Here is a 27,271-nt window from a genome sequence, read left to right on the forward strand (position 1 = left end):
CATGGGGTGGCTGGGTGGCTGTGCTGGGGCAGCCCCTGCCTGCTGCCATCCCTCCCTCTGCATGCCATGGGCACCACGTGGCCCCGGAGCACATTGTTAATAGTCGGAAGTGATGAATGGATTTCCCCTTCCTCTCCATGTGTGCTTTAGATTTTTGACCGGATACGGCATGGGCTCGGGACACACCAAAACATGAGGCTCACTCCTCAGCAGCCCTGTCTTTCACGTGGGAACAATTCAATTTGTGAAGCAGCATGAGGTTCAGCAGGTGAAGCTTACAGTGATTTTCTAGGGAATGCCTTGCATTTGCCAGGAGAAAAGCCCCGAGCCTGCAGGAGGCCAGGGTGGTCTCACAGAAGGGATGTGTGTGGAACCTCCTGGGGCTGTGGGGGCAGAGAGGCCACGCTGTACCCAAGCCTGTACCTGTGCTGATGCCCGTGCCAGCACTGTGCATAGGAAAGCACTCTGGGAAAGCCAGGCTGTCTGCTGCCTTCCCTTTCCTCCCAGACACATTTACTGCACCCCCCAGCAGCAGCTGCCTTCCCAAGTGGACTGGCTGGCTTTTTGTTGTCCTGATGGTGCTCCTGCTCGTGCTTCTGCTCAGCCTCTTTCAGCCTGAGTAGAGGCCCTGCAGTGAGCCTCTGCAGGCATGAGCCAGACCGCGGCACAACACAGAGCCCGGGTACGGCCATGCCTCAGCATCCCAGCTCATGGTGCTGGGAGGCTGATGTGTCGTGAGGTGTGTACGGCCTCAGCATTGCCGCATGCTGCTTGCCAGGGAAGAGCTTACACAGGGCAGCTCCCGCCAGCTCCTGGAGTCAGGGCCGTCTCCAAACAATGGGTGGAGAGCAGGAAACGTTGCATGGGAAACAGGATTTGGCTCCGCCGCCGCCACCAGCCACGGCCCCTTGGCCCCTTTCCTTTCCCTGCTCCAGAGAGCCCTTCCCACAGACATCAGCCACGGGGCTGCACTGAAGAGATGGGGATGCTGATGCCCATGAGGGCTGGGGCATGAGAACCTCTGCACGGCAGAAGAGGAGCAGGGTTGAGACACCTCTCAGCCAGACTGGCTTCAGCATGGCTTAAGCAGCCCTGAACACAGAGCCCTAGCCCTGGAGGGGTGGGTGTCTGCTTCCTAGGAGAGCTGCCACCAGGCAGGGGACCTCAGTGGCCTCTTCGCCACCAAGCCCCACTCCTGATCAGCTGGGTGGCCACCAAGCAAGCAGGGAGAGGGTTATCTTCCTCACTGTGCCTAGGCAATGCACCAGAGGATATGGTCCCAGCTGCCCTGGACACCAAGCAGCAGGACAGAAGCGAGATGGGGGTCACAGGCACGGAGCAGGGGTCCTGAGGTGCCACTCACGTGGAGCTCCTAAATAGCTGCTGCCTCCAGCTTTGAACCCTTTCGCTGGGACATGCCAGGGATTTTCTAATCTCTGCCAGATTTGGGAACGACTCCAAGGATATGGGACTCCAGGTTTATCTTCTGCTTCTCCTCGCACAGCTGGCAGGTAAATCACCCCTTTCTCTGCCTCAGGGAGCAGCCTCTGCGGGAGGTTTGGTGGGATGAGGTGACTGTGTGAGCTCAGCGGTGCCATCAGAGCAGGGTTTGGTGGGAGGAAACATCCCTTTGTGATCCGCCATTTCAAGACCTCAGAGGCCATCAGTGCCCTTCCCTGCCTGCCTGTCCCCAGCAGGGGGCTGAGGCATGGGCAGCTTGTGGGAGGAGAGGGACCCCAAAAGTCCAGTCCTGATGCATTCTTGTTTCATTGTGTGTGTGTAGGGGGGTGGGTAACCCTGTGGGGATCTATAAAAAGAAATTGGGAATGTCTACTATGTCATCCTGAGCCAGTTGTGCCTACTGGGCTGGAGGTGGCAAAAATGTCCTGGAAGTGGGGTGGAATGTAGGTAACAGTTTTTTGCCCTAAGTCAGGGCTGGGACAGCTGTACCTTTGTCTAGCTGTGACATGCCCTTGTGCTCCCCCACCCCAGGAGCCATCCTAGACATCACCCTGATTGCCAACGTGCAGAGCCTGTCCCACTCCAACTTCTTCCTCTCCTGTGTCATGGGGGAGCGCGATGTGAGCTACCTGCAGATCGAGCGGGAGAACAAGATTGTGATGACGCACCCCAAGACTGGCTTCCAAAACTACCGCAACCGCAGCAACCACGTCCAGGCCAGGGGCTTCTCCATGGCTGACCTGGTGGGAATCCTCTACTGCCTGGGGCGCACCCCAACTGAGCAGGCCCAGGTGGTCTATGTGCACAACAGCCACAATGGTGAGTGGCTGGGGGAGCAGTGGGCAGCCCCCCACCTGCCAGCTGGGCCCACATGGGAGATAGCTACCCCATGCTTTGCAATCCTGGTGCAAATTGGCATAGTGGGAGGATAGTGGGGACCTACAAGCTAGGTTTGGGGTCTGCCAGCACCAGTGAGATTGGGAGGGGATATGTGTTCAGTTGGAAGACCATGGCTGAGCCCCATGGAGGCACGCAGCAGGCGATGGGCAGCAGCACACACAGCCAGCTGGGCTAAGAATGGTGCTGTGGGGCAGGGCAAGGTCCAAAAGGAAACTAGGTGCCCTTGGAGAATGTGGTGGGGGTCTGGAAATCATTAATCAGGACTGGGGGTAGCTCACTGGAGCTGTGCCAGATTCATGCCACAGGCTCCTAGGGAGATGATAGTGCTGATGAGCATCTCTGACAGCCTCCCAGGGAGCTTAGCAAGCACCATGGCACGGCAGAGTGTCACCACTTCAGCACTGGGATATTGCCAGGCAACACTCCCACAGTGCACTGTAGCCACAGGTAGTGCTGGACTCTTGTGTCCCACTCCCATTTGGGGCCATAAAAGCTGAAAGGGCCTCTTAAAGCTAGCTAGCAGCAGGGACACCACCCAGGATAGCACTCTGCCACACTCCCCACCCTGACCTCTGCTCCATTTTTGCTTAAGACTTTGCAGAACTATTGGGAATGGAATGTTCTGTGATAGATGTTTTCCACAGGATACTTTCTAGCTCTTTTTAGAAAGTTTTGGCTAAAACAGTTGAGCTTTTTCAGAGAATGAGGTGAGGGGATATAAGTTTCCCAGTCTGTGTTTAGAACACAGCTTTAGCCAGCAGCTCTAGTATCTTGGAGCTTGGGAACAGAGGCTGTTGGTGTGCTCCAAGCTTTGCTCAAGTAGCAGGGACCAGCCTGTGTCCTCAGCCAGAAGCTCAACCCAAAAATGGCATCAGTTCTATTGGAAACAATGCTGGCCACTCTGGGCAAGAAAGGTGTCAAGGGAGGGAGGCAAAGCCACTGGGAGACAGCACTGGAGGCACAGCTAGCTGGGGGGTGGGGTGGGTGTGTGTGAGGAGCACAGAGGGGACTCTTGAACCCCAGGTGTTCTGATATGTTGGTCAGGGAGGAAGGTGATGCCTCTGGCACTCCATCTGCATGACAGAGTGTCCAGACAGCTCTCCTGTCCTGGGTTGACAGAGCCAGGCCAAAATATCACTGTGGAGGAGCTGTTCAGCGTCTGGGTCCAAGCCTCTCAGGGAGTTACAAATGACCAAAACAATGGCTTTTTCCCAAGGGTTAAACAAGCTGCTGTTGGTCTGTTTAATTTAGAGGAGGAGAAGTTTAAAAAACAGAACAAAACAAACAAAAAAACAGGGGAAAGTAAGCAAAAAAAAAGATACATCTTTGCAGGGGAAGGGAAGGCTGTGTGCAAAACCCACCGGGGAAGCTTGTTAAGCCCACAAGTGCACCAAGGCAGGCAAAGATGATGAAGCAGCAGGTGAGGAATGATGTTAGAGGAAAGCTGGCATCTCCCAAAAGACCATGCACAAAGAACAACATAAGAAGGAGGATAAATTTGGGGGAGTTTTGCTGTGAAAACAAAGTAAGGCACACTGAAGAGATCCCAGGGAGCAATTTCAGAAGGGTTTAAATCTGGCAATAAATGAGTTTTAGCAATATCCAGAGCAGTAAGATGCTGAGAATAAACAATTGCAGAAAACCAAAATTCTTTCAGTTTTGCATCCATGTGCTCAATAAGCTGTGCTGTGGGATCTAAAATGTCAGTGCAGACAGCAGGAGACAGGTGGTTAAATGGCCAAACAGAGCAGCACAGTGTTGCCAGGCTGGGCTTGCTGTGAGCAGGGCTGTCCTCTGCCTGTGGGGCTGCTGCTTGAACACCAGCTTTCCCTCAAAGCTTTCTAGGTAGGCAGTTACAGACCTGTAAACCCAAACTGGAACAGTGCAAGTTAGTAGAAACTGCTACAGAGCATGATTTGTAGTTCTGTGGTCCTTGAGAAGGAGGAGGTGTGAGTTTGCAGTGGGAGGATCTCTGGGGTGGCAGCAGTGAGGATGTTGTGGATGATCTAGTGTTTGCTCAGGTTCCTGGAGAAAATTTGGAGGATTCCCCTTCAAAGGCTCTTTGAGAGAAACTCTGCACCCAGGGGGTGGCAGGGGAGGTCTTTGCGTGGGTGCATAACTGACTAAGAGAGGGAGCAAGAATAGGAGTTAATTTGTGGTTCTTGTCACATGGGAGAGTCCCCACTAGTGTGGTGTCTGGGTCTGCAGGGACCTGTGCTGGTTACAAACCACTGACCAAGCAGCTATGCCAGCTGCTGTCCCTGAGCTGCTCAAAGAGACAAGGGCATGGATGAGTTCTGTGAGGGGCTGCAGGTACCAATGAGCAGTGATAGAGTGACAGATAAAATTCAGTGTAGGTAAAGGCAGAGTGCTGTGTTTGGGGATCCCCAGGGGATGCATCAGTCTGTCACTGTATTGAGATGGAGTGGAGCAGAGCGAGACAGTGAGGGCCACATCTGTGTGCCCTTTATAAAAGGATTCCAAAGTCTGTGGTAAAAAGATCCCAACTAGCGGGATGGGTGGGGAGGTGATTCTGGGGAATCACTGAGCTGTGTGACCTGCAGTGCCCTTCCTTGGGTGTCTGCAGCATGTTCTGCTTCCTCTTGGCCTCTGGCCTCGTCCAGCTGGATGTACCTTAGCTCCAGCCTGGGGTGGCTGTTTTAGTGTGTGCAAGCTGGTGTGCTGGCAGGAGCCAAGAGCCAGCGCCCGCCTGTGCCCTCCTTTGTGTCTGCCGTGGCACGCCCAGGGCTTGGTTTCCCAGGCTGTAATGTATTTATAGCCCTGTTTGTGCTCAAAGCTGGGCTCTGGCTGATTCACATTTATGCCTTGAGAGCTCATTGCTGCTGCATGCCCCTGCACTTGGGAAATCTGCTGGAGAGGTCAGGAAGGGTCTGTCTGTCCCTGCAGAGGCTCAAGGAGGTCTCAGCTCCCATGCAGGGTGGATGGGGAGGCACATTGTGACCTCTCAGCAGAAACACACAGTGGGTGTCGGGCTGCACAAAGGCAGTGCTTTGGGATGGATGGTCTGAGGGCACTGCTCTTGGGTGTGAGTGCCCTGGGGGCAGCCACCACTCATCCTGCTCCTCCTCCTCCACAGCCCACCTCTTCCCAGTGAAGGCCACACAGTCTGTGAATGTCGCTGAACCAGTCACTTTCTCTGCCAAAGTCCTCAAAAGGAAGGAGACAGACGTTATGTGGAAAAGAAATGGCAAGTGGCCCTGAGAATGGGCACAGGGATGGGGGTGCTCTCAGCTGGTGCCTGGCATCAGCCCCAGGGGTACAGGAGGGCCCTGAGTCACCATTTGTCCCCTTGCAGGCACCTACTACCAGACCACGGACCGAGGTGAGGTACGGGGTGACCTTGTCACCCTGACACTCCCCAATGTCAGTGTGAGTGAAAATGGTGTCTACAGTGCCACGTTCATGGGGGACAGTCCCCTGTGGAGTGCCTTCTACCGCCTGATCGTGAGAGGTGAGAGGGGCCCTGGCTCCCTGGGATGTGGCGACAAGCCCCCGTACCCTGCCCTTTGGCTTGGTGCCACCCTGTGCCCCCTCTGACTCTCTCAACAGCCTGCCCTGCAAAAAAATGGGGGCCATCCTGTGAGAAAGATTGTCCTGACTGTCTGAATGGTGGCATCTGCCATGACCACGTTGGCGAATGTGTCTGCCCTCCTGGTTTCATGGGCACCCGCTGCGAGCGAGGTAGGTGTCGGGCTGCTCAGCAGTGGAAGCTGTGCCTAGGGCAGGTATGGGGGGGTCTCATGTCCTGGGCACCACAGACATAAACTCTGTAAGTATCTCAGTACCTCTCCACCTGCAGTGTGTGCTGTTTCTGGAGCAGGGCTAGACCGTTCATCTTCTCAGCAGGATGCAGGTCCCATGCCTGCTCAGGGTGGTGTGATTCAGGGTTCAAGACGCCTGAGCTAACACCATGCCATGCACAAGCAGCATGCATAGGTGAATAGCAGGTAAGGGCAGACCATGCTTGCTCTTCCAGCCTGCCGGGAAGGGCAGTTCGGCCGCAATTGCCAGGAGACGTGCCAGAGAGCCCAAGGCTGCAGGGGACTGAGCTTCTGCCTGCCGGACCCCTACGGCTGCTCCTGTGCCTCAGGCTGGAGTGGCTCACGCTGCAACCAAGGTACGGGGACATGGGCATCCATCAGCTCACTCAGCTTCCTCCAGAGCACAGCTCTGCTCTCCAGCGGCAGCACCACCTGTGCAAACCTCTGCCAGCCTGAGTCGGCACAGGCTGAGCGGTGCTCTTGCCTGCACCAGCTGCCCGCAGTTTCTCCGCTGTGGTCCTGCACCGCGGCCGGGGTAACAGCGAGCTCTTCTCTTCCTGCAGCCTGTCCCGCGGGATACTATGGTCCTGACTGCGCCTTGGAGTGTGCCTGCCAAAACGGGGGCAGCTGTAACCGCTTCAGCGGCTGTGTCTGCCCAGCAGGGTGGCACGGGCAGCGCTGTGAGAAATCAGGTGAGGCTGGTGCAGGGCTGCACCAAGTTTCTGTCCCCAGCCCTCAGGAGAGCGCCGGCGCCTTCGTCAGCGGTGACTGAGGGAGCCACTGGCTGGTTCAGCTGCCCCTCTTGCCTGCAGAGGTAGCCCCCAGCCCTGTGGAAACCAGGATGCTGCAAGAAGACCATCTAGTCTGGCCCCTGGTATCAGCCATGCCAAGAGCATTGGTGAACCTGGCCCATGGGGTGGGAATAAGGGCTGGACCACAGCATCTAGCACTGGCCCTCTAACACTAGGGTCTGGCTGCAGCTGGGGCCACAACAAGGTCTTGTTCCTGGGGAGGAGTGGGACCGGTCCTAATGCCAATTTCTGTGTACCAGACCGGTTCCCCCAGATCATCCAACTGGCCTCAGAGCTGGAGTTCAACCTGGGCTCAGAGCCCATTGTCAGCTGTGTGGCCACCGGCAACCCACTGCCTGCCAGTGACAGCGTGGAGCTGCGCAAGGCTGATGGCACTGTGCTCAAGGTATCTCTCCTGTGCCCTTGCCCTACCACCATCCCCGTGTTGCCAGCTGCCTCGAAAGCATCCATCTCCCCAGTGGACTGCCAGGCAGCTTTAGGCCAGCATGGGGAGCTGGAGGGCTGAGCCAGGCAGTCACCTTATGGCACCCTCTGTGCCCGCAGCTCATCAAAGCCATCATTGAGTCAGGGCAGATCACATGCGAGTTTCAGGTGCGACAGCTGACAAAGGCGGACACAGGGCTCTGGGAGTGCCGGGTTTCCACGACTGGGGGCCAGGACAGTCGTAAAGTCAAGGTCAACATCAGAGGTGAGCAAAGGGTGGTGGTGTGAGCAGGATGAGCTGGGGTTGATGGGGGAGGCTGACAGCACAGTGTGGCAATGGCAAATCACCTACACGGGACTGGGTACCACCCATCACGTGCCACAGTGTCAGCAGACAGGTTTGGGTGGTGACGAAAGACTTCTCTGACAAAGCTGGAAGGAGCCAAGAGGTGGAAGATGTACCCACACTCTGCTCCTTGTTGCTGCTGGTCCCACTGGGTCATTCTCTCCTTCCTCCCTAAGAGCCACCAGTGCCCCTGACTGCCCCCCGGCTGTTGGCCAAGCAGAGCCGCCAGCTTGTGGTGTCACCTGTGGACTGCTTCTCTGGTGATGGACCCATCATCTCTATCAAGCTGCTCTACAAGCCCAAGGATGACACCTCAGCATGGTCATCCATTGTGGGTATGTGTCTGCCAGGGTGTAGGGAGCACAGGTAAGACCTGGGCAGAAGGGGACAGGGAACCAGTGTGGTTCTGGGGTGGGCAGAAGTGTGCATCCCAGGTGCTCCATGGTGATGTTGAGGAAGATGCCAGTCACAGGGCAAATTGTGGGTCACAGGCATGGCTTTGACATCTCCTCTTGGCCAACAGTTGACAACAGCGTGAACATCACCCTCATGAATCTCCGCCCCGTGACTGCCTACATCATCAAGGTGCAGCTGAGGCGGCCTGGGGACGGTGGGGAGGGCACCAAGGGGCCAGAGGCTGTCATGGTGACTGAATGCCTTGGTAAGCCTTCATCTCCCTCACCATTGCCCTGACCCTAACAGTGACCCTACTCTTAACCCTTCACAGTGCAGGATCTGCAAAGCCTCAGGGCTGATGCACTGTGAGGTTTTGCTGCCTCTTTATTTACAGAGCCCACAGTCAAGCCTGTGATTGAAGGTTGGTCCATAGAGGAGAAAAACACACTCCACGTCAACTGGAAATTGCCAAGTAACCACGAGCCAGCCCACGGGTTCATTGTCCACCTCTTTGACTCTGCAAGGCGGCTAGTGAGTGAGAAAAACATCACATCCATCTCAGTGCTTTCTGCCCGCATTGGGGATCTGGAGTTCAACAAGGAATACGGACTAGAGGTGCTGGTGTACCACTGCACCAGCCTGGGGCCTCCCTCCGACCTCTACAAGGTGATGATCAACAGCAAAGGTGGGTCCAGTGGAACAGCGTGAATTATTACAGTGAATTACAATGCTAAATCAGTTGTATTTGTAACAGTGAGCATCCCCAGGTCCAGCTTCTGTTGTGTCCCATCTCTGATAAATAGCTGCCTGGGTTCTCCTTTTCCCATTAGACCCTGAGCCTCCAGCACCAAGCAGCTGAGACACATCCTAAACTGAACATGACATTCAGGTCATCATGAGTGACGCTCACAAGCTGTCTTCTGCCACCTTGCCAAAGCCCTCTTGCAGCCTTTACAACACCCTGTGGCAACAAGTTCCTCAATATAATTATACTTTGTGTGAAAAAAGAATTTCCCTTTGCTTCACTTTAACCTTACTGCCTGGAAATTTTGCTGGGTGGTCACTAGTGCTTGGGAAGACCTTCAGTCCCTTCTGTGGGCAGATACTTACATGCACCTGTGGGAAGGTGGAGCATCAGCCTGACCAAACTCTCTGTCAGCCAAGGAGGAAGGAGTGCAGAAGGCCTTTGGTGAGGCTCAGTGCCAGCTGGTATATATTGAGAGGGCTGGTGGGCATCAGGCTTGGAGAATGTGAGGTTTTCTCCACACAGTTCTTGTAAGAGCTTTAAGTGATTTAGAGATTTGGGGATAGGGATGTGTGCAGGCTGGAGGAGGCTCAGAGGAGATGATGAGAAGCTTTCTTCAAGCCTCAGTCTTGAAGAAAGAAAGTATCTCAAGGGTTAGTCGATACACAGACATGTAGCTTGACAGTCCCTGAAGCTGGGAGAAGTTAGGGGTACAGACCTGCCTCACTGTTGTACCTGGAAAGTACCTCCACCTCCTCCTGTACCTCCTCCAAGCAGAAGTCAGGGGTGTCTGGAGGTCCCTCAAAGCTGGCACAGCTTTAGTTGTGATCACCATCCACAGGGTCCAGTCCTAAGGGCAGCATTCAGGCTCTGCAGCACCAAGAACCTCATCTTGAAACTGACATTCTCCTCTGCTTACCCCAGGGCCCTCCTCACCACGGTTGCTCTCGGCAGAGTCAGTGTCCGACACCGCCGTCAGGCTTTCATGGCAGGTCCCTGAGTACCCCAATGGGGGCATCACCAAGTACATTGTGGAGCTGCAGCAGGTGGGAGGCACCAGTGAGCCCCAGTGGATCGACACCGACAGTGGCGCTGAGACCACCAAGATTGTCGGGGGCCTCAACGCCAGCACAAGTTACCAGTTCCGCGTCCGTGCCAACTCCCATGTCCCAGGGGAATGGAGCCAGCCCGTGAAAGCCAAGACCCTGGGGGACGGTGAGAAGGGTGTCCCAACAGGCAGGGGGCTCCATAGCTCTGCTGAAGCTTGGGCTTAGCACCCGAGTCAGCAAAGGGTTCTCATGGTAAACTCTGAGTGGCTCTCAAACAGCAGCCCAAGCCCAAAGCAGTTGGTGTCTTCAGAAATTCTGCTTCTCCTTGTCCTGAGGGGGCAGGGGTGGCATGGGAACATGGTACCCACAGAGGGGCTCTGCCTTGCCAGAGGGTGACACGGGGCTAGAGAAGCCGGGCAAAGCCAGCACAGGAAGAGCTGATGGCTGGAACCCAGAACTGGTTGGAGGTCCAGAGACCAGTGGGTTTGGTGGCAGGGCCTGGGCAGTGACATACTCACCCCTGTGTCACCATGACACCAGGAGCTTAGGATGTGGTTGCAGTGTTTTCATGTGGTGCCAGGGTGCTGGAAGAGGGCTGCTATATTGGTGCTTGGCCACCCATGCAGCCTGGGCAGGGTTCAGCTGTGAACCATTCATTGGCTTTCCATCCCTCTTCTTGGCAGGAGCGCTGAGTGTGCCACCCAGCCTGGGCAGCCAGAGCACTGAGCAGGCTGGAATAGACCAACAGCTGCTATTGGCCATCGTTGGCTCTGTGTCTGTCACCTGCCTCACCATCCTTTTTGCCCTCCTGGCGCTTTTCCTCATCAAGAAGAATTTTTTCCACCGGCGCCGCACCTTTACATACCAGTCTGGCTCGGTGAGTGCCATCTGCCCCACCAGGACTGTGTCCCCAGCTCCCCACATCCCAGCCCGATCCAGGTCACGCTCCATAGCCTCCAGTCCGGACACAGCCAGACCTCGCTTCCACTCAGAGAGGGTGCGGAGCCCACCCTTGCCCACAATGCCTGCCCTGACGGGACTGCCGCATGGGCAGAGGGGTGCCCGGTGCCCCTAACCTCACCCACTCCTGTCTGCCAGGGGGAAGAGACCATCTTGCAGTTCAACTCAGGAACCCTGACCTTGACTCGCCGGCCCAAGCCACAGCCTGAGCCCCTCAGCTACCCAATCCTGGAGTGGGAAGACATCAAGTTTGAAGACATGATTGGGGAAGGCAACTTTGGGCAGGTCATCAGGGCCATGATAAAAAAGGATGGCCTGAAAATGAATGCAGCCATCAAGATGTTGAAAGGTGGGCATGGGAGAAGATGAGCAGGGTGGGCTGGGGGATGTAGCTGCATCCTAGTACATGCCTGGGAATGAGATGGGGCAGGAACTATTTTCAGAGGAGCAGAGGAAGGGCCCTTGTTGTGGGACTGAGATATCCATCCTTCGTTGCTTGCAGAATTTGCTTCAGAGAATGACCATCGAGACTTTGCTGGGGAGCTTGAGGTCCTGTGCAAACTGGGCCATCATCCCAACATCATCAACTTACTGGGTGCCTGCGAGAACAAGGGTGAGGACTGTTCCCTTCTCCTCTCTCCCCAGCCCCAAGGCTCCTGTCTAGCTATGTATTCTTCTTTGCTGAGGAGCTCTCCATGATCCCAACCTCCTCATGTTCCCAGGCTATCTGTACATCGCCATTGAGTATGCTCCCTATGGAAATCTCCTTGACTTCCTCCGCAAAAGTCGAGTCTTGGAGACAGACCCAGCCTTTGCCAAGGAGCATGGCACCGCCTCCACTCTCACCTCCCAACAGCTCCTCCAGTTTGCTTCAGATGTGGCCAAGGGGATGCAGTACCTGAGTGAAAAGCAGGTAAATCCCCGGCAAGCTCCTCAGGCCATCCATACCCTGGGGCCTGGTGACTCACAACAAGGACATCAGACCCCTAGGGCTAGAAGAGTGTGTGGCTCATCCTGACTGCTGGCCCCTTTCAGTTCATTCACAGAGACCTGGCAGCTAGGAATATCCTGGTGGGAGAAAACCTGGCCTCCAAGATTGCTGACTTCGGCCTCTCCAGAGGAGAGGAGGTCTATGTGAAGAAGACAATGGTGAGGCAGGAGCAAAGCATTTCCAGGGGGCCTGCACCAATGCAGTGCTGCCAGTGGAAATGACTCACCATGCCAAGACCAGCTAGGCTGCAGCTGCCCTTCATCTGTGGGGCATTCTCCCTTCTCTGATGGTCGTTCTTTGTTTCCCCAGGGCCGCTTGCCAGTCCGCTGGATGGCCATCGAGTCCCTGAACTACAGTGTGTACACCACCAAGAGCGATGTGTAAGTCCTACAGGCAGGGGCATCAGGGCTGGGGTACAAGAGCAGCAGCCTTCACCCTCCTCTGGGGTGGTCAGTGTGGTGATGATTTTGCTCTGGGTGCTGCAAGGGCAGGAGGTGCTACTGATACGTCTCCCTGGGGAGCTGTTGGCTATGCCCAAGGCCTGGCTGCCTACTCCACCCATCAGCAGGGCATGACTGGGGGCTCCATCACAACCTCGGCTCCTTGCCTTTCAGGTGGTCATTTGGTGTCCTGCTCTGGGAGATTGTCAGCTTAGGTAAGACTTTTCTGTGTCCCCTGCATCCAGTCAGGTCCCCGCAGGTCTGGTCCTCCTGCAGCCCCACAGGGGACACGCCAAGGACCGTCCTTACTGCAGCCAGCCATGTGTCTCTGGCTGCAGGAGGGACTCCATACTGTGGGATGACATGTGCCGAGCTCTATGAGAAGCTGCCCCAGGGCTACCGCATGGAGAAGCCTCGCAACTGTGATGATGAGGTGTAAGTAGGCAGAAAGCCCCAGCTGATGGTGGCACCCACATCTCCCTGTCCTCACTGCCCTATGGGGCTCCCACCAACTTGCCGTAGCTCCTGCCTGCTTCCTTTCTGCACTGCAGCCAGGGGATGAGCTGGAGTCCCATACCCCAAGCCCCCTTCCTGGCTTTAGCTTCCCACCTGCTCCCCTCATCTCCCACAAAGAGCTTCTCTGCCCTCTCTTGCCTCGTGCGCTCTGAGTCACTGACAGGTCTCTGCCCACAGGTACGAGCTGATGCGGCAGTGCTGGCGCGACCGTCCCTACGAGCGGCCACCCTTTGCCCAGATCTCCATGCAGCTCATCCGCATGCTGGAGGCCAGGAAGGTGAGTGGTGACAGCTCAGTGGCAGGAATGCCCACCCTGCACAGAGCTTGTCTGAATGCTGGAGCGTTCCTTGGGTTCAGGGTGGGCACAACATCCAGCAGCAGAGCCTATGCAACCCCACCATGCATGGAGATGACACAGCATCGCTTTTTGGGTGTATGGAGCCCCACTGCCTCCCCTCAGGACACAGGAGCCAAGAATGTGTCTGCAGGGATGGGAGGTAGATGGGGAAGCTGTCACGACTGGCTCCTGACAGAGGTTCCCCCACAGGCCTACGTGAACATGGCGCTGTTCGAGAACTTCACCTATGCAGGGATTGATGCCACTGCAGAGGAGGCATGAAGCCGTGCTGGCACCGTGGAGAGGGGCAACACTAGCCCCAGCTGGCTAGTGGAGACAAAGGACTGCCCCTTTCCAAGAGCACCTTCCTTACAGCAGGACTGTGCCATCCCCTCCCTGGCTGCTCATTCAGCATGTGCTGGCCACACTGGTATGCCAGCAGCTACCGATACAGACCCACACTATTAAGAGACATCCTGTGATGCCTCCAAGTACAAGTAGCAGCAGAGTGTGTGCATCAGAGCAGGCAGAAAAAGAGACTCTCTCAGGAGCCAGGGTGCTGCCACCTGAGCCCATGGACAAAAATACCCAACCTTTTTGTGTGAGAGAGAAAGAAGCAACTCATCTGCTACCTGTCCTGAACATCTCAGCATGCTCTGGACCTGAAGTGGTGCCAGTGAGGCTGTGAGCTTCACTACCGACATGGGACAGGGCCATCCTGGTGGGTGTGACGGGACAAGGTGCAGTGTTGGCTTCACGCTGCCTCCAGCTCTGTGGTAACCCTTCAGAGATGTCAGCTCTGCCTTACAGACAATAAATGTAGTGTAACAGGCAACCGGCTCCAGATGAAGGGAGGTGGGGACCCAGCTCTGCCTTTCTGACAGCACTGGGGAACAGGATGCAGGACCCTGATGGTCTGCTGCCATAATGGGCACGTCTTAGGACCCTGTCTCTGTTGGAGGTCCTCTGATGATCACCAGGGATTCCTCAGTGCCCCGAGACAAGCCCCAGGTCTCATGACACCGTGGGCAGGGGTTTTCTCAGTATCCAACTGAGATCTCACCCCTTGCAATTTCTTTGTCCTGTCCCCAAGGAAAATGGAGAACAGACTAAACCCTCCCTCTGCACCTCTGATAGAATGCTTGAAAACTGTTCTTGCAGCTTCCCCTCAGCTGGCTGCTTTTCACAGGGGTAGTCTTGCTCCTCTTCCAGACGGTCCCTGTGGGGCTGTGCAGCTCTGCACCCTTCCTACCCTGGCCAGGCAGTGCCTGCCCAGCACTGTGCCGAGCTGCCAGATAACTCTGCACATCTTGAAAAGGGACCATCGTGTTAGACCAGCCTGCCTGAAGGCGTGCTGCCACTGCTGCTGCTGGGATTCTCTTATACACTGGTCCCTCAAAGACCTCCTGGGCTCTGTGCTGACCCTCCCATGGGAGCTCCTGCCCCAGGCTGTGGCCTCTTATCCTGCACTGCCGCTGATAAATTGACAGTGAGTGGATGGGCTTTATTTCTGTTGGCTTCAGCTTGCTAAGCCCTAGGCATGCCATCCAGCTGTCTGTATAGCTGTCTTTTGCAGCCTGCAGGAAGCAAGGGCTGCTCCTCTGGAGCCCAGTATCCTAATCAAAGGCAGAGGCATTTGCATTTGCCCTTCTGGACAAGAGTCTTTTTTTCCCCAGAGGGTGTTTAAACCTTGTCAGAACAATTTTGGTGTTCTATTCCAGCCTCCAATGCTCTTTGGTGCCAGCTGCAGCTGCTAGTAAGCAGCCTCTCTAACCCATCACTGAAGTTCCCAATAAAATGGTGATAGGGACTGGCTCTTGCAAACAGCCTGGTGTGTGCTGTTACCTCCTCTGCTGCCACCTGGGAATAGCATCTGAGGCAACATCATCAGCCCTGCTCAAACCAAGGCCTTTGTGGTTTTTGCCTCCCTGACAGCAAAGCCCAGAAGCTGGATGGAGAAGGAAGTGGGACTGGTTTGACAACATTTGACTGTGACAAATTGACATTGGGTGTTCCCACCTCCCCTTAGTACCCTTTGTGCTGTCCCCAGCTGCAGAGCAAGGAGAAGCCAACTTGCCTTTGGTACAGTGGGGTTTTGTGTGCTAGTGGCCCTTCACTGTGCCATAGTGCTGCACAGTGGCAGGGTGGGACACACTTTCAGCCACCCATGCCAAGTGATGATTGTAGATTGGCAATCTCATGCCAATCTCATGAGCATGCCTGAAAGAGTCCATCACGGTGGTCCTGCTCCTGCACCAGGACCACTAGCATCTTTGTTAGCAGGTCCTGCCAATGCTCCCTGTGCCTGCAGCTCTCCTCTCAGCACAGCCATAACATTGGTGCCATTGGGTCAAGCAGAGCAGATCCAGCACACACCACTGCCAGGCAGCATGGGTTGGGATAGAGCCAGAGCAGCCACCCCATGTCCCATTCCTCCCCACCCCTGCAGCCCCAACAACCTGCCCTGCCCCAAAAAGGGGCCTCTCTGGGTTCTCTGGAGTTGTTTTTCTTCCTACCCCAGCCTCCTGGCGTGCTGGTAGCCACAAGAGCAGGACGTGGTGCCTATCTGATAGGAGCAGTCTCTCTTGGCACTGTGGCTGGCGGTGGAGGGGCCACAGCGTGGTGGTTTTGGGCACAGGGAAGTGCTGGCAGTGGGGCGGGGGGAGCCTCCAGTCAGGCTTCCTGAGCTGCACAGCCACCACTTCCCAGATAAAGGTATTGCCCAGAGGAGCTGTAGCGACTCCCAGCACCGGGTTCGGGGAAGGGCAGAGCACGACACACACAGCCCTGGCACACAGGCTGCAGGATGGCAGCCTGCCTGCACTGGGGCTGGCTGCTCTCGCTGCTCCCTGTCATCTTGCTCAGCCTCTGCAGCCTGCTAACAGCCCAGGAGCCAGTGACATCCCAAGGTAGGTCTCTGGGGCCATTTTTTCCCCAAGCGATGGACTAGAGGCACACCAGGCACAGGGAGTGAGCACCCCACAGCAACCAAAATCTGCAGAGCTGGAGAGGGGGCACTCCAGGAGGGTGTTCAGGGGCTGTTGAGGGTGGATGATGGAGGACCCTTCTCATCAGTGGGATACCCCAGGGTGCCCAAAACAATGGGACATCCCTGCTTTCTGCAGGTAGGACCTAGCAGCCCCCAGGCACCTTTTTGGAATGGCAGCCTGAGGCTCCCAGTCCTGACAAGGTAACAAAGGGGCTCTCTGCTCATCAAAAGTTCTTGAAGTTATAATGACAATGATCTGAGCAAAATTTAAGCTAGCATCTGATGGCACAGCTCTGTACCATGGGTAACATGGCAGCACTGCCAAGCTAATCCAAATGCTCCCATACCAGCCTTGCCATGAGCAGCCTCAGCTCAGCTGGTAGCTCTTCCTAGCCTGGCTCACTTTGCCTGGCAGAGCTGCTTAGCAGTCAGTTTTCTTCCATTTCAGTCCTGTCCACACTTTTCTTTGAGGCCCCTCTTCAACACTTTTAACATTTCCTCTAACACCATAAAAAGCATTAACTGAACAAAGTCCTGTTGATCTCCTGCTTGTCTCTCTGGCCCCATCCCAGATCTCTGGCCACGATAGGCTCAGGAGCACATTTTGAGTCCCTGTTGTAGTGGCAGTGAGAGGAAGGTTGAGGATGGGCTCATTCTCTGCCCATAGCTTCTACACCACCACTGAGCCTCAAGCCCATCACTAGTTTAGCAGAACTGTCCAAGCATGGCTGATGTGGGCTGCAGAGCTGTGTGGCTTTTCTTCCTAGGAAACAGCCTGCACCCAGCAGAGATGCTCTGGTAGCCCACAGGACCATTGTGGCCTCCCACTGTGCCATTGCACTGCTGGAACCTGCCCACCCCATCCTCTGGTGCAGGGAGCTGGGGAGGGTCATGCTGCCAGTATGAGGATTGCTGAGGGGGCAATGTGGTGCAAAAAGGGAAGAGCAGGTGGGGAAGCTGTGGGAAGGGGACATAGGCTGGAGGAGGAAGGCAACACAGAGCTGAGAAAGGAGGAACATGGCTGAGGCCTCAGCACAAAAGAAGGGACAGGTAAAGCAGAGGGAAACTGAGGTGGTAAAGCTGTTTCAGGACTGTCCCTTATTCTTCACCCAGGGTGGGCTCAACTGACAGCACAGGGTGTTGTAGCAGGGTGTGCTCAGCACATGGAGCAAGGCCAGGTACTGGCAGGGGGCTTCTGGGGTCCTGCAGCTGGGGCAACCCCTGAGGAAGAGTGCACATGCCAGCAGGAAGATGAGGAAGAGGGTTGGAGCAGGTGCCAGGGCAGAAGCAGTGGGAGAGAAGGGAGTGCTGGAGCAATGCTGGAGGCTGGCTGCCTCACACATCTGCATCTTCAGTTTGTCCCTTTTCCCCAACGATGGGAACAGGTACCCACGAACCAGCCAAGCCACCAGCACATGGGATGGAGATCCTGCAGGGTGTGGTGCTCCAGTCCATCCTTGCAATGAGAGAAGGCAGCTGGTTGAGTGGGGTAGAAAAACTCACAGCTCCACAAGCAGTCCTTGGGATCACAACTCATCCCCACACCAGCCCTGAGGCTCTTTCCCTCTCCCCAGAGCACTGCTCCTCCTTATCTCACTTCCGTGCACCTTCCGGCATGGGGTGCTTCCCCCCTATCGCCAAGCCCGGGGCCCCCATCTGACCGCAGGGCTATTTCAGGATGTTTGTTTATCCCAAAGGACCCCAAGTGCTGAGGAAGGGGGAGTGCTGGGGTCGCTTGGCAGGGAGACCTGCCACCAGCCAGGACCCTGGTGCAAACCAGCAGCCAGCATGAGCAGAATGCCCCTCCCCATCACACTAAGCTGGTGGAAGGCACATGTGTCATGGCCCCAGGTGCTTGCACAGACCTGCCTCAGGGGTGAGCTGGCCAGTGGGCATGGGGCTGCAGGTGAGATGGAAACAGGTTTGTGTCCAGTGACTCCTTCATGCCACCACTCCTCCCAGATGCTGCACTGCTGGCAGGGGTGCCTGAGGACATCCTCTGCTTCTCCCGTTCCTTCGAGGACCTCACCTGCTTCTGGGATGAGGAGGAAGAAGCAGTGAGCAGGATGTGCCACTTCTACTACTGGTACAGCAGGTAGGAAGTGGTGGGGACACAGCTTAGCTTCCCTCTTGCTCACACAGACAGCAGCAGGATTGAGGTACTGCAGCCCTTCATGCCATCCCAGTGGCTCTCAGCTGCAAGTAGAGATGGTGGAGAACCCGTGGAAGATACCCAGCAGACACTGCACAACCTGCAGGAGAGCTGGGACCTTGTCCATCTGTCAGACCCATGGGGATGGTGCCCTGCAGTAAATGGGGCCACAGAGAAGGAGCTGGTGACACTGAGGTCTCGGTGCCATGCCACAGGTGCCCTCTCCTCCAGCCTGACCCCAGGCAGGAGGCATAGGGTGCTGCAGGACGCTGCTCTCCATTCCTCAGAGATGCACCCAGGGCATGCACGGTCTCCACATGGCACGAGGCTGGCAGGACACGGCACGTCTGTGTATTCCCCAGCCAGGATGTGAGGCTCTTCACCCAGCTCCACCTCCGTGTCCTGGATGCCACCACCAACCAGACCAAGTACTGGCGGGAGCTCAGTGTGGATGTGGTGGGTGAGTCCCTCCCACCAGGCAATATCCCTGTGGCAGCAGGACAGTTCCCAGACCAGAGTCCCTCGCCCTTCTCTGCACTGTGGGGACTGGCAGCACCCTGTGCCCTGCAAGCTGGGTACAGAGGCTGCCCTGGGAAGACTGTCAGGTGTCCCCCAGCAGGATGAAGGGGTGCCCAGACAGGGGCTGCCACAGGAGGACAAACACCCTGGCGTATCGCCCACAGGTCTCATTGACCCCCCGTCAAACATCACAGCCCACTGGGCTGGGGCTGCAGGGCAACTCTTCGTGTCATGGCAGCCACCACTCACCAACTACCTGAACTTCTTCCTCTACGAGGTGCAGTGCTGCCCTGCCAGCTACCCAGAGATGCCCTGCAGCACTTCAGTGGACCTCAGTGGGCAGCACCTTGGGGATGCCTCCAGCCAGCCAGCCATCAACATCCACCCACTGACAGCCAGGGCAGCCGCAGCCTCCCTGGGAGCTGGGCAGGTACCTAGAGAGGCCAGGGATGGTTAGGGGGACTTGGGAGTCCACAGCCACTCCTGCCTAGCCCCTCTTCTGCAGGGACTGGTCCAGGCCAACACCTGGGTAGTCCTCCGGGACCTGCAGCCAGGAGTGAGGTATCACATCCAGGTGCGCAGCAAGCCTGATGGCACCTCCATGGACGGTGTCTGGGGACCCTGGTCGCAGACAGTGGCTGCAGAGACACCACGCTCTGCCGGTGAGCAGCCAATCCCACCACCAGGGTGCTGGCAGGCACAGTGGGGAGGCACCTGCACCTGGGGCTATGAGGGATGGGGGTAGACAAGGTGCAGCACCAAGGTCTTGTGGGCCCAAGGGGAAGCAACTTCCTCTCTGCCCTGGCTCTTACCTGCCCAGGAGACATCAGGCTGTGCTGCAGCACCCCTGACCTGCAGCATGTGCGCTGTGAGTGGAGCTGGGACCCCACAGAGCCCCACAACTCCCACCAGCTCTTCTACCGGCAGCCTTCAAGCGAGGCCAGCACAAGGTAAGGGGCATAGTGGGGATGTGGTGCTCAGGCAGAGGGGCAGCACATTCCAGGGACTGCAAGCCCTTTTCAGTGTCCTGCATTACACTTCGTGCCACGTGGTCCTGGGCCATGCCCTGCCACCATCAATCTCACACTCCTGGCCACACTGCCCCTCCAACTAGAGGCAGTGCTGGTGTCAAGGGTTAGGCAAGTACAGGAGAAGCAAGGCTGTAGGGACAAGGTGGCAGAGCTGGCAGAGGGCGAGGCGAGTGGGGCCACCATGATGGAGCTGACTGGCTCCCGGATTCTCATTCAGGGAAAACGCATGGCAGCTTTGCGAGGAGGCAAGCGTGGCAGCACAGGGCACCCATGCCTGCACCTTTCAGCCCAGGGCTGGCAGTGCCATCTCCATCCTAGTGAATGTCACCCAGCCCCATGCATCACCCACACTCAGCTATTTCAAGGAGCCCTTCTGGCTGCACCAGGCTGGTGAGTCCCAGCTTGCACTCCCTGACCATGCACATGCCCAGCTGTTGGCAATGGGGCATCCCATACTGTATTCCCCATCCCCAACAGTGCTCACAGATGCCCCACAGCTCATGCAGGCAACAGTGTCACAAGGCCAGCTGAGCCTGCAGTGGCTGCCGCCCCTGGAGGAACTTGCAGAGCAGCTGGACTACCAGGTCCGCTATGCCGTGGAGAACAGCCATGAATGGAAGGTAAGATATAGACAGGGATCCCCTAGGCAGCCCTGTCCAGACAGAGAGGTAGGATGGAGCTGTGCCACAGTACTGCCCCTCAGCCACCCACTGCAGCTGTGACCTCCAGCTTGGCTCTACTCCACAGGTCCTGCAGGTTCCACGGGCAGCCAGGAAAGAAGTCCTGGACCTACGGCCAGGTGCCCGCTACCATGCCCAGGTGCGGGCCCAGCCCAGTGGGCCATGGTACCAGGGCAGCTGGAGTGCCTGGTCCAAACCTGTTGTGGTTGATGCCATGGCTGATACAGGTAAGGAGTCAGGCAGGAGTGGAGGCTGCAGACAGAGAACTTGAGAATGAGAGTACTAGAAACAGGATAGAGAGCTCCAAGAGGACAGGACTGTGACAGGACTGTGAAGCCATCAGTAGTGATGGGTCTGGAGGGGGCCACAGACACAGAGTTCTTCCTCTGATGCAGGCTGGATCATCCCCAGTGCTACAGTGGTGCCGCTGCTGCTCTTCACAGCAGTGCTCTTGGGGCTGCGGTGCACTTTCCCCTCCTTCTACAGGTAAGGGCTGCATCTGGGGCAGGTAGGGGGGAGGGTTCAGCACCAGGCTCAGGCACCCTGCCCAGGAGGATCAGGGTACCCCCACAGCTGGGGTTTGCCTTCGATGCTCCCTTCCCCGCACTTAGCAACGTGAAGCAGAAAATCTGGCCCCCAGTCCCAGACTTGCACCGCGCACTCGGCAGCTTCCTCCATGAAAGCAGCAAGCATAGCCAGGTGAGGGGGCCGAGGCAAGGTTCTCCGGCGACTGATTTCCCCGGGGCCAGCTCGAAAGGCAGCGCCCACCGCGCCCCTATGTGTGTGTCTGTGTCCAGGCCAACGCCTTCTACAAGCAGCCGTCGGAGGAAGCCGTCCTGCCCTGCCTGCTGGAGGTGCTGCCCGGTCCGCGGCGGGAGGCGGGCACGCTGCCGGAGCAAGCTGCCGGCCGGATGCCCAGCACCGACATCGCCAACCACTCCTACCTGCTCATGAGCGGCTGGGAGCCGCGCGGGCCACACTGAGCCGCGCCTCCCCCCCGCCCCGTCCAACATAAACGAGTCGTACAACAACCTGGCTTCCACATTCCGCTCTCTTTCGCGGCGCCCCGGCCCCCCGAACCCGACGCAACCCTAGCGCATCCGTGCTCTAGCGCCCCTCGCCACTCACCCACCAGCGGCACCCGTAGCCGCCCCGCGGGTGTAGCCCCGCCCCACGGACGTAGCCCCGCCCCACGGACGTAGCCCCGCCTCGCGGCCCAGCCAGTGGCGACGCGTGCGCGGCCGTTGGTTTTGAAGCAGCCAATGCGAGGAGCACGCTGCGCGTTTGAAATGCTGCCGCGGAGCAGGGCTGTGCGGCTTTCGGCTGCTGGGAGAAGGTGAGGGCGTCGTGGCTGTGGGGTGGACCCGGGGGGAGGCCTGAGCAGCGGCCGGGGATGTGCGGGGGCTCACCCTGGGGTGGAGCGGGCCCGTGAGGGAGACCCTGATGGCGAAGGGGGCTTCTAGGCACTGTCTCCAGAGCGATTGTGCTGTGGTGGAGAGGGCCGGGGATGTGGGGGGGCTCACCCTGCGGTGGAGCGGGCCCGTGAGGGAGACCCTGATGGCGAAGGGGGCTTTTAGGCACTGTCTCCAGAGCGATTGTGCTGTGGTGGAGAGGGCCGGGGATGTGGGGGGGCTCACCCTGCGGTGGAGCGGGCCCATGAGGGAGACCCTGATGGCGAAGGGGGCTTTTAGGCACTGTCTCCAGAGCGATTGTGCTATGGTGTAGAGGGCTCTGGGGGACGGCCTGGGTGGGAGGCAGTGCCCTGTGGTTGAGAGGGCCCCGGAGAGCGGCCTGGGTGGAGCGGTGCGCTGTGGTGGAGAGGGCCCCGGGGAGGGGGGATGCCCCGTGGTGGAGAGAGCCCTGAGGTGCGGCCAGATGGGGACTCTACTGACGCCGTTTGCCCGCAGAGCCATGGCTCATTTCATGTTCGAGGCGGACCTGTACGGGCTGCTAAAGCTGGACACGCCGATCCCGAACGCGTCCCCGGCGCGGTGGCAGCGCAAGGCCAAAGAGAGCGGCGTCCCCGGGCCCAGCCCCTCTGTCCCCTTGTCGCCCATGAAACCGGCCAATCGCTCCCACAGCTCCAGCAAGACGCCGTCCAAGACACCCGGTGAGCGTCGGCCAGCCGCGGCGTCGGTTGGGTGGGGTAACGTTGTCTGAGTGCTTGCCTGTGGCCGTGGGACTCTGGGCTCCGTGCCGGGTTGCCCTAGCCAGCTTGGTCAGGTAGGAGGAGGTGGGCTGCGTTGCCTGGTTCCTGGGAGTGGCTCACCTTCTAGCCCCCAGCATGAGGTGGGCAGAGCTCTGCACTAAGGCTCGGTGAATGGTTGAATCGCCTAGGTGAGCCTTGCTGGCACAGCTGTGTATTGAGACAACCCATTGCAACAGTATTTTTCTGAACTCTGGAATTGCTGCACTGGATCTGGGGAGTTGTCTCTAGTACTCCCTAACCAGGTCTTAGTGCAGTTCTACAGAGGCAAAAATACGGGTTAGTTGTGCCTGGATGCCATAAGCTCTCTGCATTCTGCTTGTCTGGAACTTTACTGGTAGGTATGGTGTGAAACAGTTCTGTGTTGCTGTGTCTTGAAAGCCCTAATGCAGCCTGTTCAATAACTTTAAGATGATATCTGTGCATGTGAATACAGGTAAATCTGGATCTAAAATCCAGAGCACCCCAACAAAGGCTGGGGAAGATCGATACATCCCCAACCGCAGCACTATGAAGATGGAAATGGCCAATTTCCTCCTAACAAAAGAGAATGACCCTGCTGAGGAATCACCCACCAAAAAGGTGAGCACGTGGCTAAGTTACAGTTACTACAGTGATCACTACTAAACACTGAGTCCTTCCTGGCCTCTAATAGAAAAGCAAACCCTAAGCTCTATCTAGTGGGCATGCAGGGCTGACAACCCCAGCCATCACTGCATCAAGCTCTGGACCTCAGGAGCCTGGAGTGAGTTGGAAGCTCAAGGATACAGATAGAGCAGATAACACAGCTGCCACACAAGAGCCTGAGCATGGTTCCTCTGCTGGGTTCTTTCCCTAGGCACAGGGAATAGCACATAGCCTTACTCGTCTGCTTCACTTGCTCTAATCTGTGCTGCTTCTGGTAGCAAAATTCAACTTTGGGCTAATTTGGCTGTATTTGAATACAGCAAGCTACCGAGGCAGAGCTGTGAGGCTGTGCAGAGTGAAAATCCTAGTGGAAGCCATTCTAGGATGCCTGCATGGGGAGTGATTCTGGAATATGTAGATTGTGCCCTGAAGTGTGATTACAAACATTTGTTCCCTTCTGACTAACTTTCCCCACTGGCAATGAGATGCTGAATGTGCTGCTTTTCTAGAAGGGGCCTTAGGTGTGTGCTCTGCCAGCTGCAGTTTTAGGTGCAGCATGGACATTGTTTTATATGCATCTCCCTGAGGGTGTTTTGTTTCCATAGGAGCAACAGAGAGCCTGGGCAGTGAATCTGAATGGCTTTGATATAGAAGAGGCAAAGATCCTTCGGCTCAGTGGAAAGCCAAAGAATGCTCCAGAAGGTATGATAGCAGGGTCTGTGTGTGAGGTGACCTGGCTAGGGAGATCTGGGCAGGGGAACAGCAACACAGAGGCCCTGTGTGTGGGCATGAGAGAGATCAGCTGGCTGCTTCTTGGAGCTCCTGTACACACTGGATTCTCCCTGCTTAGGCTTCCTGAGGTTGAGGGGCTGCCTAACAGCTACAAAACCTTTATGTACAGAAGTTGAAATAACTGCCAGTTGTTCACTTGCACTGCAGGTGGCAAACTTTCCTCTGAGAGCTGCAAAAGCTTTAAACTCTGCTGTGCACTTTGTCACTATACATAATGGGATACAGAAAACCTGGTGCTTGTCAGTTAAATTTGCTCCTGGGAATCAGAGCTCATTCTAGTTCAGCGATTCATTCAGTGATGTTAGCACACTGTGCTCCTCTGGCTGCATTGCAGGACTTCATTTTCACTGGAAGGGATTTGTAGTTGGGTCAGCAATGCTCAGCTGGGCGAAAATAATTCGGGTGAACAAACTTGTTCCTCTGCTTACAGGCTATCAGAATAAACTGAAAGTGCTCTACAGTCAGAAAACAACACCTGGATCCAGCAGGAAGCATGGCAGATACATTTCTTCAATGCCAGACCGGATCCTGGATGCACCAGATATCCGCAATGACTATTGTAAGTAGGCTGCAGTATTGTGTTGGGCACCAAGGTCACTCTGCATTGTCCTAGGACATTGTAACTCAACTGTTGCAGCATCTTACACACCCAGGCTAGCACAAACCACTTCTGGAGCATCCCTGTGTAGCCTTATAGGAACAGTGGTCCAAAGTGCTGTGTTGGGTGACCTGGACCAGGGCTGCCTGATCCCACTTAGCTGGGCATGGTGACACTCAGAAGGCTGTCCCTTACCTGCGCATGTGCATACCTGGTGCAAGTGGAAGATCTGGCATTGGCACTGGTAAAAGGCAGGGCTCTCCAGGTAAGGACAATGTGAATGCCATTGCTCTTCCTAATTGCAGATCTGAATCTCACTGACTGGAGCTCTCAGGACTTCCTGGCAGTGGCTCTGGACAGTTCTGTCTATCTGTGGAATCACGCTTCTGGGGAGATCATCCAGCTGCTGCAGATGGAGCATCCAGATGATTACATTTCCTGTGTGTCATGGATTAAAGAAGGAAGCTACCTTGCTGTTGGCACAAGTAATGCTGAAGTCCAGGTTAGTGTGGGAGTAAAAGTAGAGGTGTTGTCTAGGAATTCCAGGAGCTGTGGGGCCTTGGGGCAAAAGCTTGGCTAGCACAAGATGCAATGCACCCTGACCTATTTTGGCTGGGGTGGAGTGGAAAATGTCTACTGCCAGTGACCAACTGCAGCATGTGAGGCAGAACTTGGGTTTGGAATTCCTGACAGCTGAACTTAGCTTCCACTCACTAGGTGAGAGATACAAATTCTTCTAGCTCCCATACTTAGATGGTTGAAAGCCAGAGCCTCTGCAAGTGGGGTTCCTAGGGCAAAGCAAGAGGATGGGTTGTTTCATCCTCTGGAGAACTTCTTGCTCTGTCTGTCTAGATATGGGACGTACAGCAGCAGAAGCGCCTCAGAAATATGACCAGCCATTCCTCCCGTGTGGGGTCCCTCAGCTGGAACAGCTACATCCTCTCCAGGTAAAGCAGTGGGTGGATATGGGTGAAGGGCAGTGCCCAGCTGTTGCAGATTCTGATTCCAGATCTGAGCGGTGCAGGTTAGTGTTTTGGCAGAGTTCTGTTGGGACTGCAAGGAGAAGGCTTCTCTTCTCATGCTCTTTGTGCTGAGGCTGTGATGAGCTCCCAGCAACAGGCCAGTGATGTTGGTAATACTGATTGAAACCTGGCAGCAGGTTTCTTGCAACAGCACAAAAGTAACATCAGCTTGACCCTACAAACATTCCCTCTGCAGCGGGGCACGGACTGGCCACATCCACCACCATGATGTCAGAGTGGCTGAGCATCATGTGGCCACACTTGCTGGCCACACACAGGAGGTGTGCGGACTCAAGTGGTCTCTAGATGGCCGCTACCTGGCCAGTGGTGGCAATGACAACCTGGTGAACGTCTGGCCGCATGTCCAGGGGGACAGTAGAGACTTTGCTCCTGTACAGACCTTCACTCAGCATCAGGGTGCCGTCAAGGTGAGTGCAGGGCTGCTATGGGCACATATCTGTGCAAGGCAGAAATGCAGCACTTGGCTGTGCAGGTTGCCTCTTGCATGTCTTAATTAACCCTTTTCTCTCAGGCTGTGGCATGGTGTCCCTGGCAGTTGAATGTTCTAGCCACTGGAGGTGGAACTAGTGACAGACATATCCGCATCTGGAATGTGTGTTCTGGCACCTGTCTCAGTGCTGTTGACACCCATTCCCAGGTAAGACATGAAGATAAACACCTTCTGGCAGGATACCTATGGAAAGCTCCTGCCTCCTGGGGCCCAGAGGCATGGGAAGGGAGGGAAGCATGCTCATCTCTGGGTGATGAGCATCAGCACAAGCAGCTTGTCTTACCTGCATTACTACCTCTTCCTAGGTCTGTTCTATCCTGTGGTCAACAAACTACAAGGAATTCGTTTCAGGCCATGGCTTTGCACAGAATCAGCTGGTTTTATGGAAGTATCCAACAATGGCCAAGGTCACTGAGTTGCGAGGTAGGTTGGCTCCTTTGTCTGGGGAAGGAAGGGCTGCTAGAGGCTGAAGGCAGATGCAGTCTTTGGTGGTCTAACCTCAAGCATCGCTGCAGAATGCCTAGGGACATGCTGCTGGGAGTGGAATATTTCTGGGGTCTGCAGAAGAAACTTGCTTCAAATGCATGCTTAGGGGCGAGTTCATGCTGCCAGGGCACGGTGTAAACAACTCTGCGAGCTAGTGCGGATCACAGGGCACGTGGGAGAAATGTGACTACTGGGGCAGAACCAGCCCAGGCTTGACTACATCTCTCCTTCTCAGGTCACACTGACAGAGTCTTGAACCTGACTATGAGCCCTGATGGTACAACGGTGGCCTCGGCAGCTGCTGATGAAACAGTGCGTCTCTGGCGCTGTTTTGAGATGGACCCCATAAAGAAGAAGGAGAAAGAGAAGGCAAACAGTGCCAAGAGCAGCATCATTCACCAGGGCATCCGCTGAGTGCACAGGGCTATTCTGGGGTGGTGGGGAAAGTTGGCTTACACACTGTACAGTATTTTAAGTGTTAATAAACTTGTTTAACTTTA

General features: G+C 56.2%; 3 protein-coding genes across 4 annotated transcripts; all 3 read left to right on the forward strand.

Annotated features, from left to right (window-relative positions):
• Positions 1–935: 935 nt before the first annotated feature.
• TIE1 (tyrosine kinase with immunoglobulin like and EGF like domains 1) lies at positions 936–13,993 on the forward strand. Of its 2 annotated transcripts, none has more exons than XM_068141527.1 (23): positions 936–1,511; positions 1,993–2,280; positions 5,459–5,569; positions 5,678–5,833; positions 5,932–6,063; positions 6,359–6,499; positions 6,707–6,835; positions 7,195–7,340; positions 7,499–7,643; positions 7,901–8,059; positions 8,248–8,385; positions 8,515–8,805; positions 9,790–10,080; positions 10,598–10,911; positions 11,013–11,223; positions 11,377–11,487; positions 11,597–11,787; positions 11,910–12,023; positions 12,175–12,245; positions 12,480–12,520; positions 12,644–12,740; positions 12,999–13,098; positions 13,369–13,993. In XM_068141527.1, exons 1-23 carry the CDS (start codon positions 1,466–1,468, stop codon positions 13,438–13,440), a joined length of 3,495 nt encoding a protein of 1,164 aa, XP_067997628.1. In that variant the 5' UTR covers positions 936–1,465; the 3' UTR covers positions 13,441–13,993. The 2 variants fall into 2 exon arrangements, with proteins under 2 accessions (XP_067997628.1, XP_067997629.1); XM_068141528.1 differs by having other exon boundaries at positions 10,598–10,791.
• A 1,762-nt stretch (positions 13,994–15,755) lies between these two features.
• MPL (MPL proto-oncogene, thrombopoietin receptor) lies at positions 15,756–21,725 on the forward strand. The gene is made up of 12 exons (XM_068141532.1): positions 15,756–16,067; positions 18,110–18,242; positions 18,587–18,759; positions 18,983–19,248; positions 19,324–19,480; positions 19,639–19,768; positions 20,067–20,239; positions 20,327–20,469; positions 20,597–20,756; positions 20,925–21,015; positions 21,141–21,228; positions 21,327–21,725. The coding sequence occupies exons 1-12, from the start codon at positions 15,965–15,967 to the stop codon at positions 21,510–21,512; spliced, it is 1,803 nt and encodes a 600-aa protein (XP_067997633.1). The 5' UTR covers positions 15,756–15,964; the 3' UTR covers positions 21,513–21,725.
• A 42-nt stretch (positions 21,726–21,767) lies between these two features.
• Positions 21,768–27,271, forward strand: CDC20 (cell division cycle 20). The gene is made up of 11 exons (XM_068141530.1): positions 21,768–21,865; positions 22,437–22,639; positions 23,172–23,317; positions 23,968–24,064; positions 24,585–24,713; positions 25,058–25,254; positions 25,605–25,699; positions 25,971–26,202; positions 26,307–26,432; positions 26,591–26,708; positions 27,007–27,271. The coding sequence occupies exons 1-11, from the start codon at positions 21,792–21,794 to the stop codon at positions 27,183–27,185; spliced, it is 1,596 nt and encodes a 531-aa protein (XP_067997631.1). The 5' UTR covers positions 21,768–21,791; the 3' UTR covers positions 27,186–27,271.

Source organism: Melanerpes formicivorus, unplaced genomic scaffold (assembly GCF_026170545.1).
Source record: "Melanerpes formicivorus ecotype bairdi unplaced genomic scaffold, bMelFor1.0.p_v2 SCAF_7, whole genome shotgun sequence".
Lineage (NCBI taxonomy): Eukaryota > Metazoa > Chordata > Aves > Piciformes > Picidae > Melanerpes > Melanerpes formicivorus.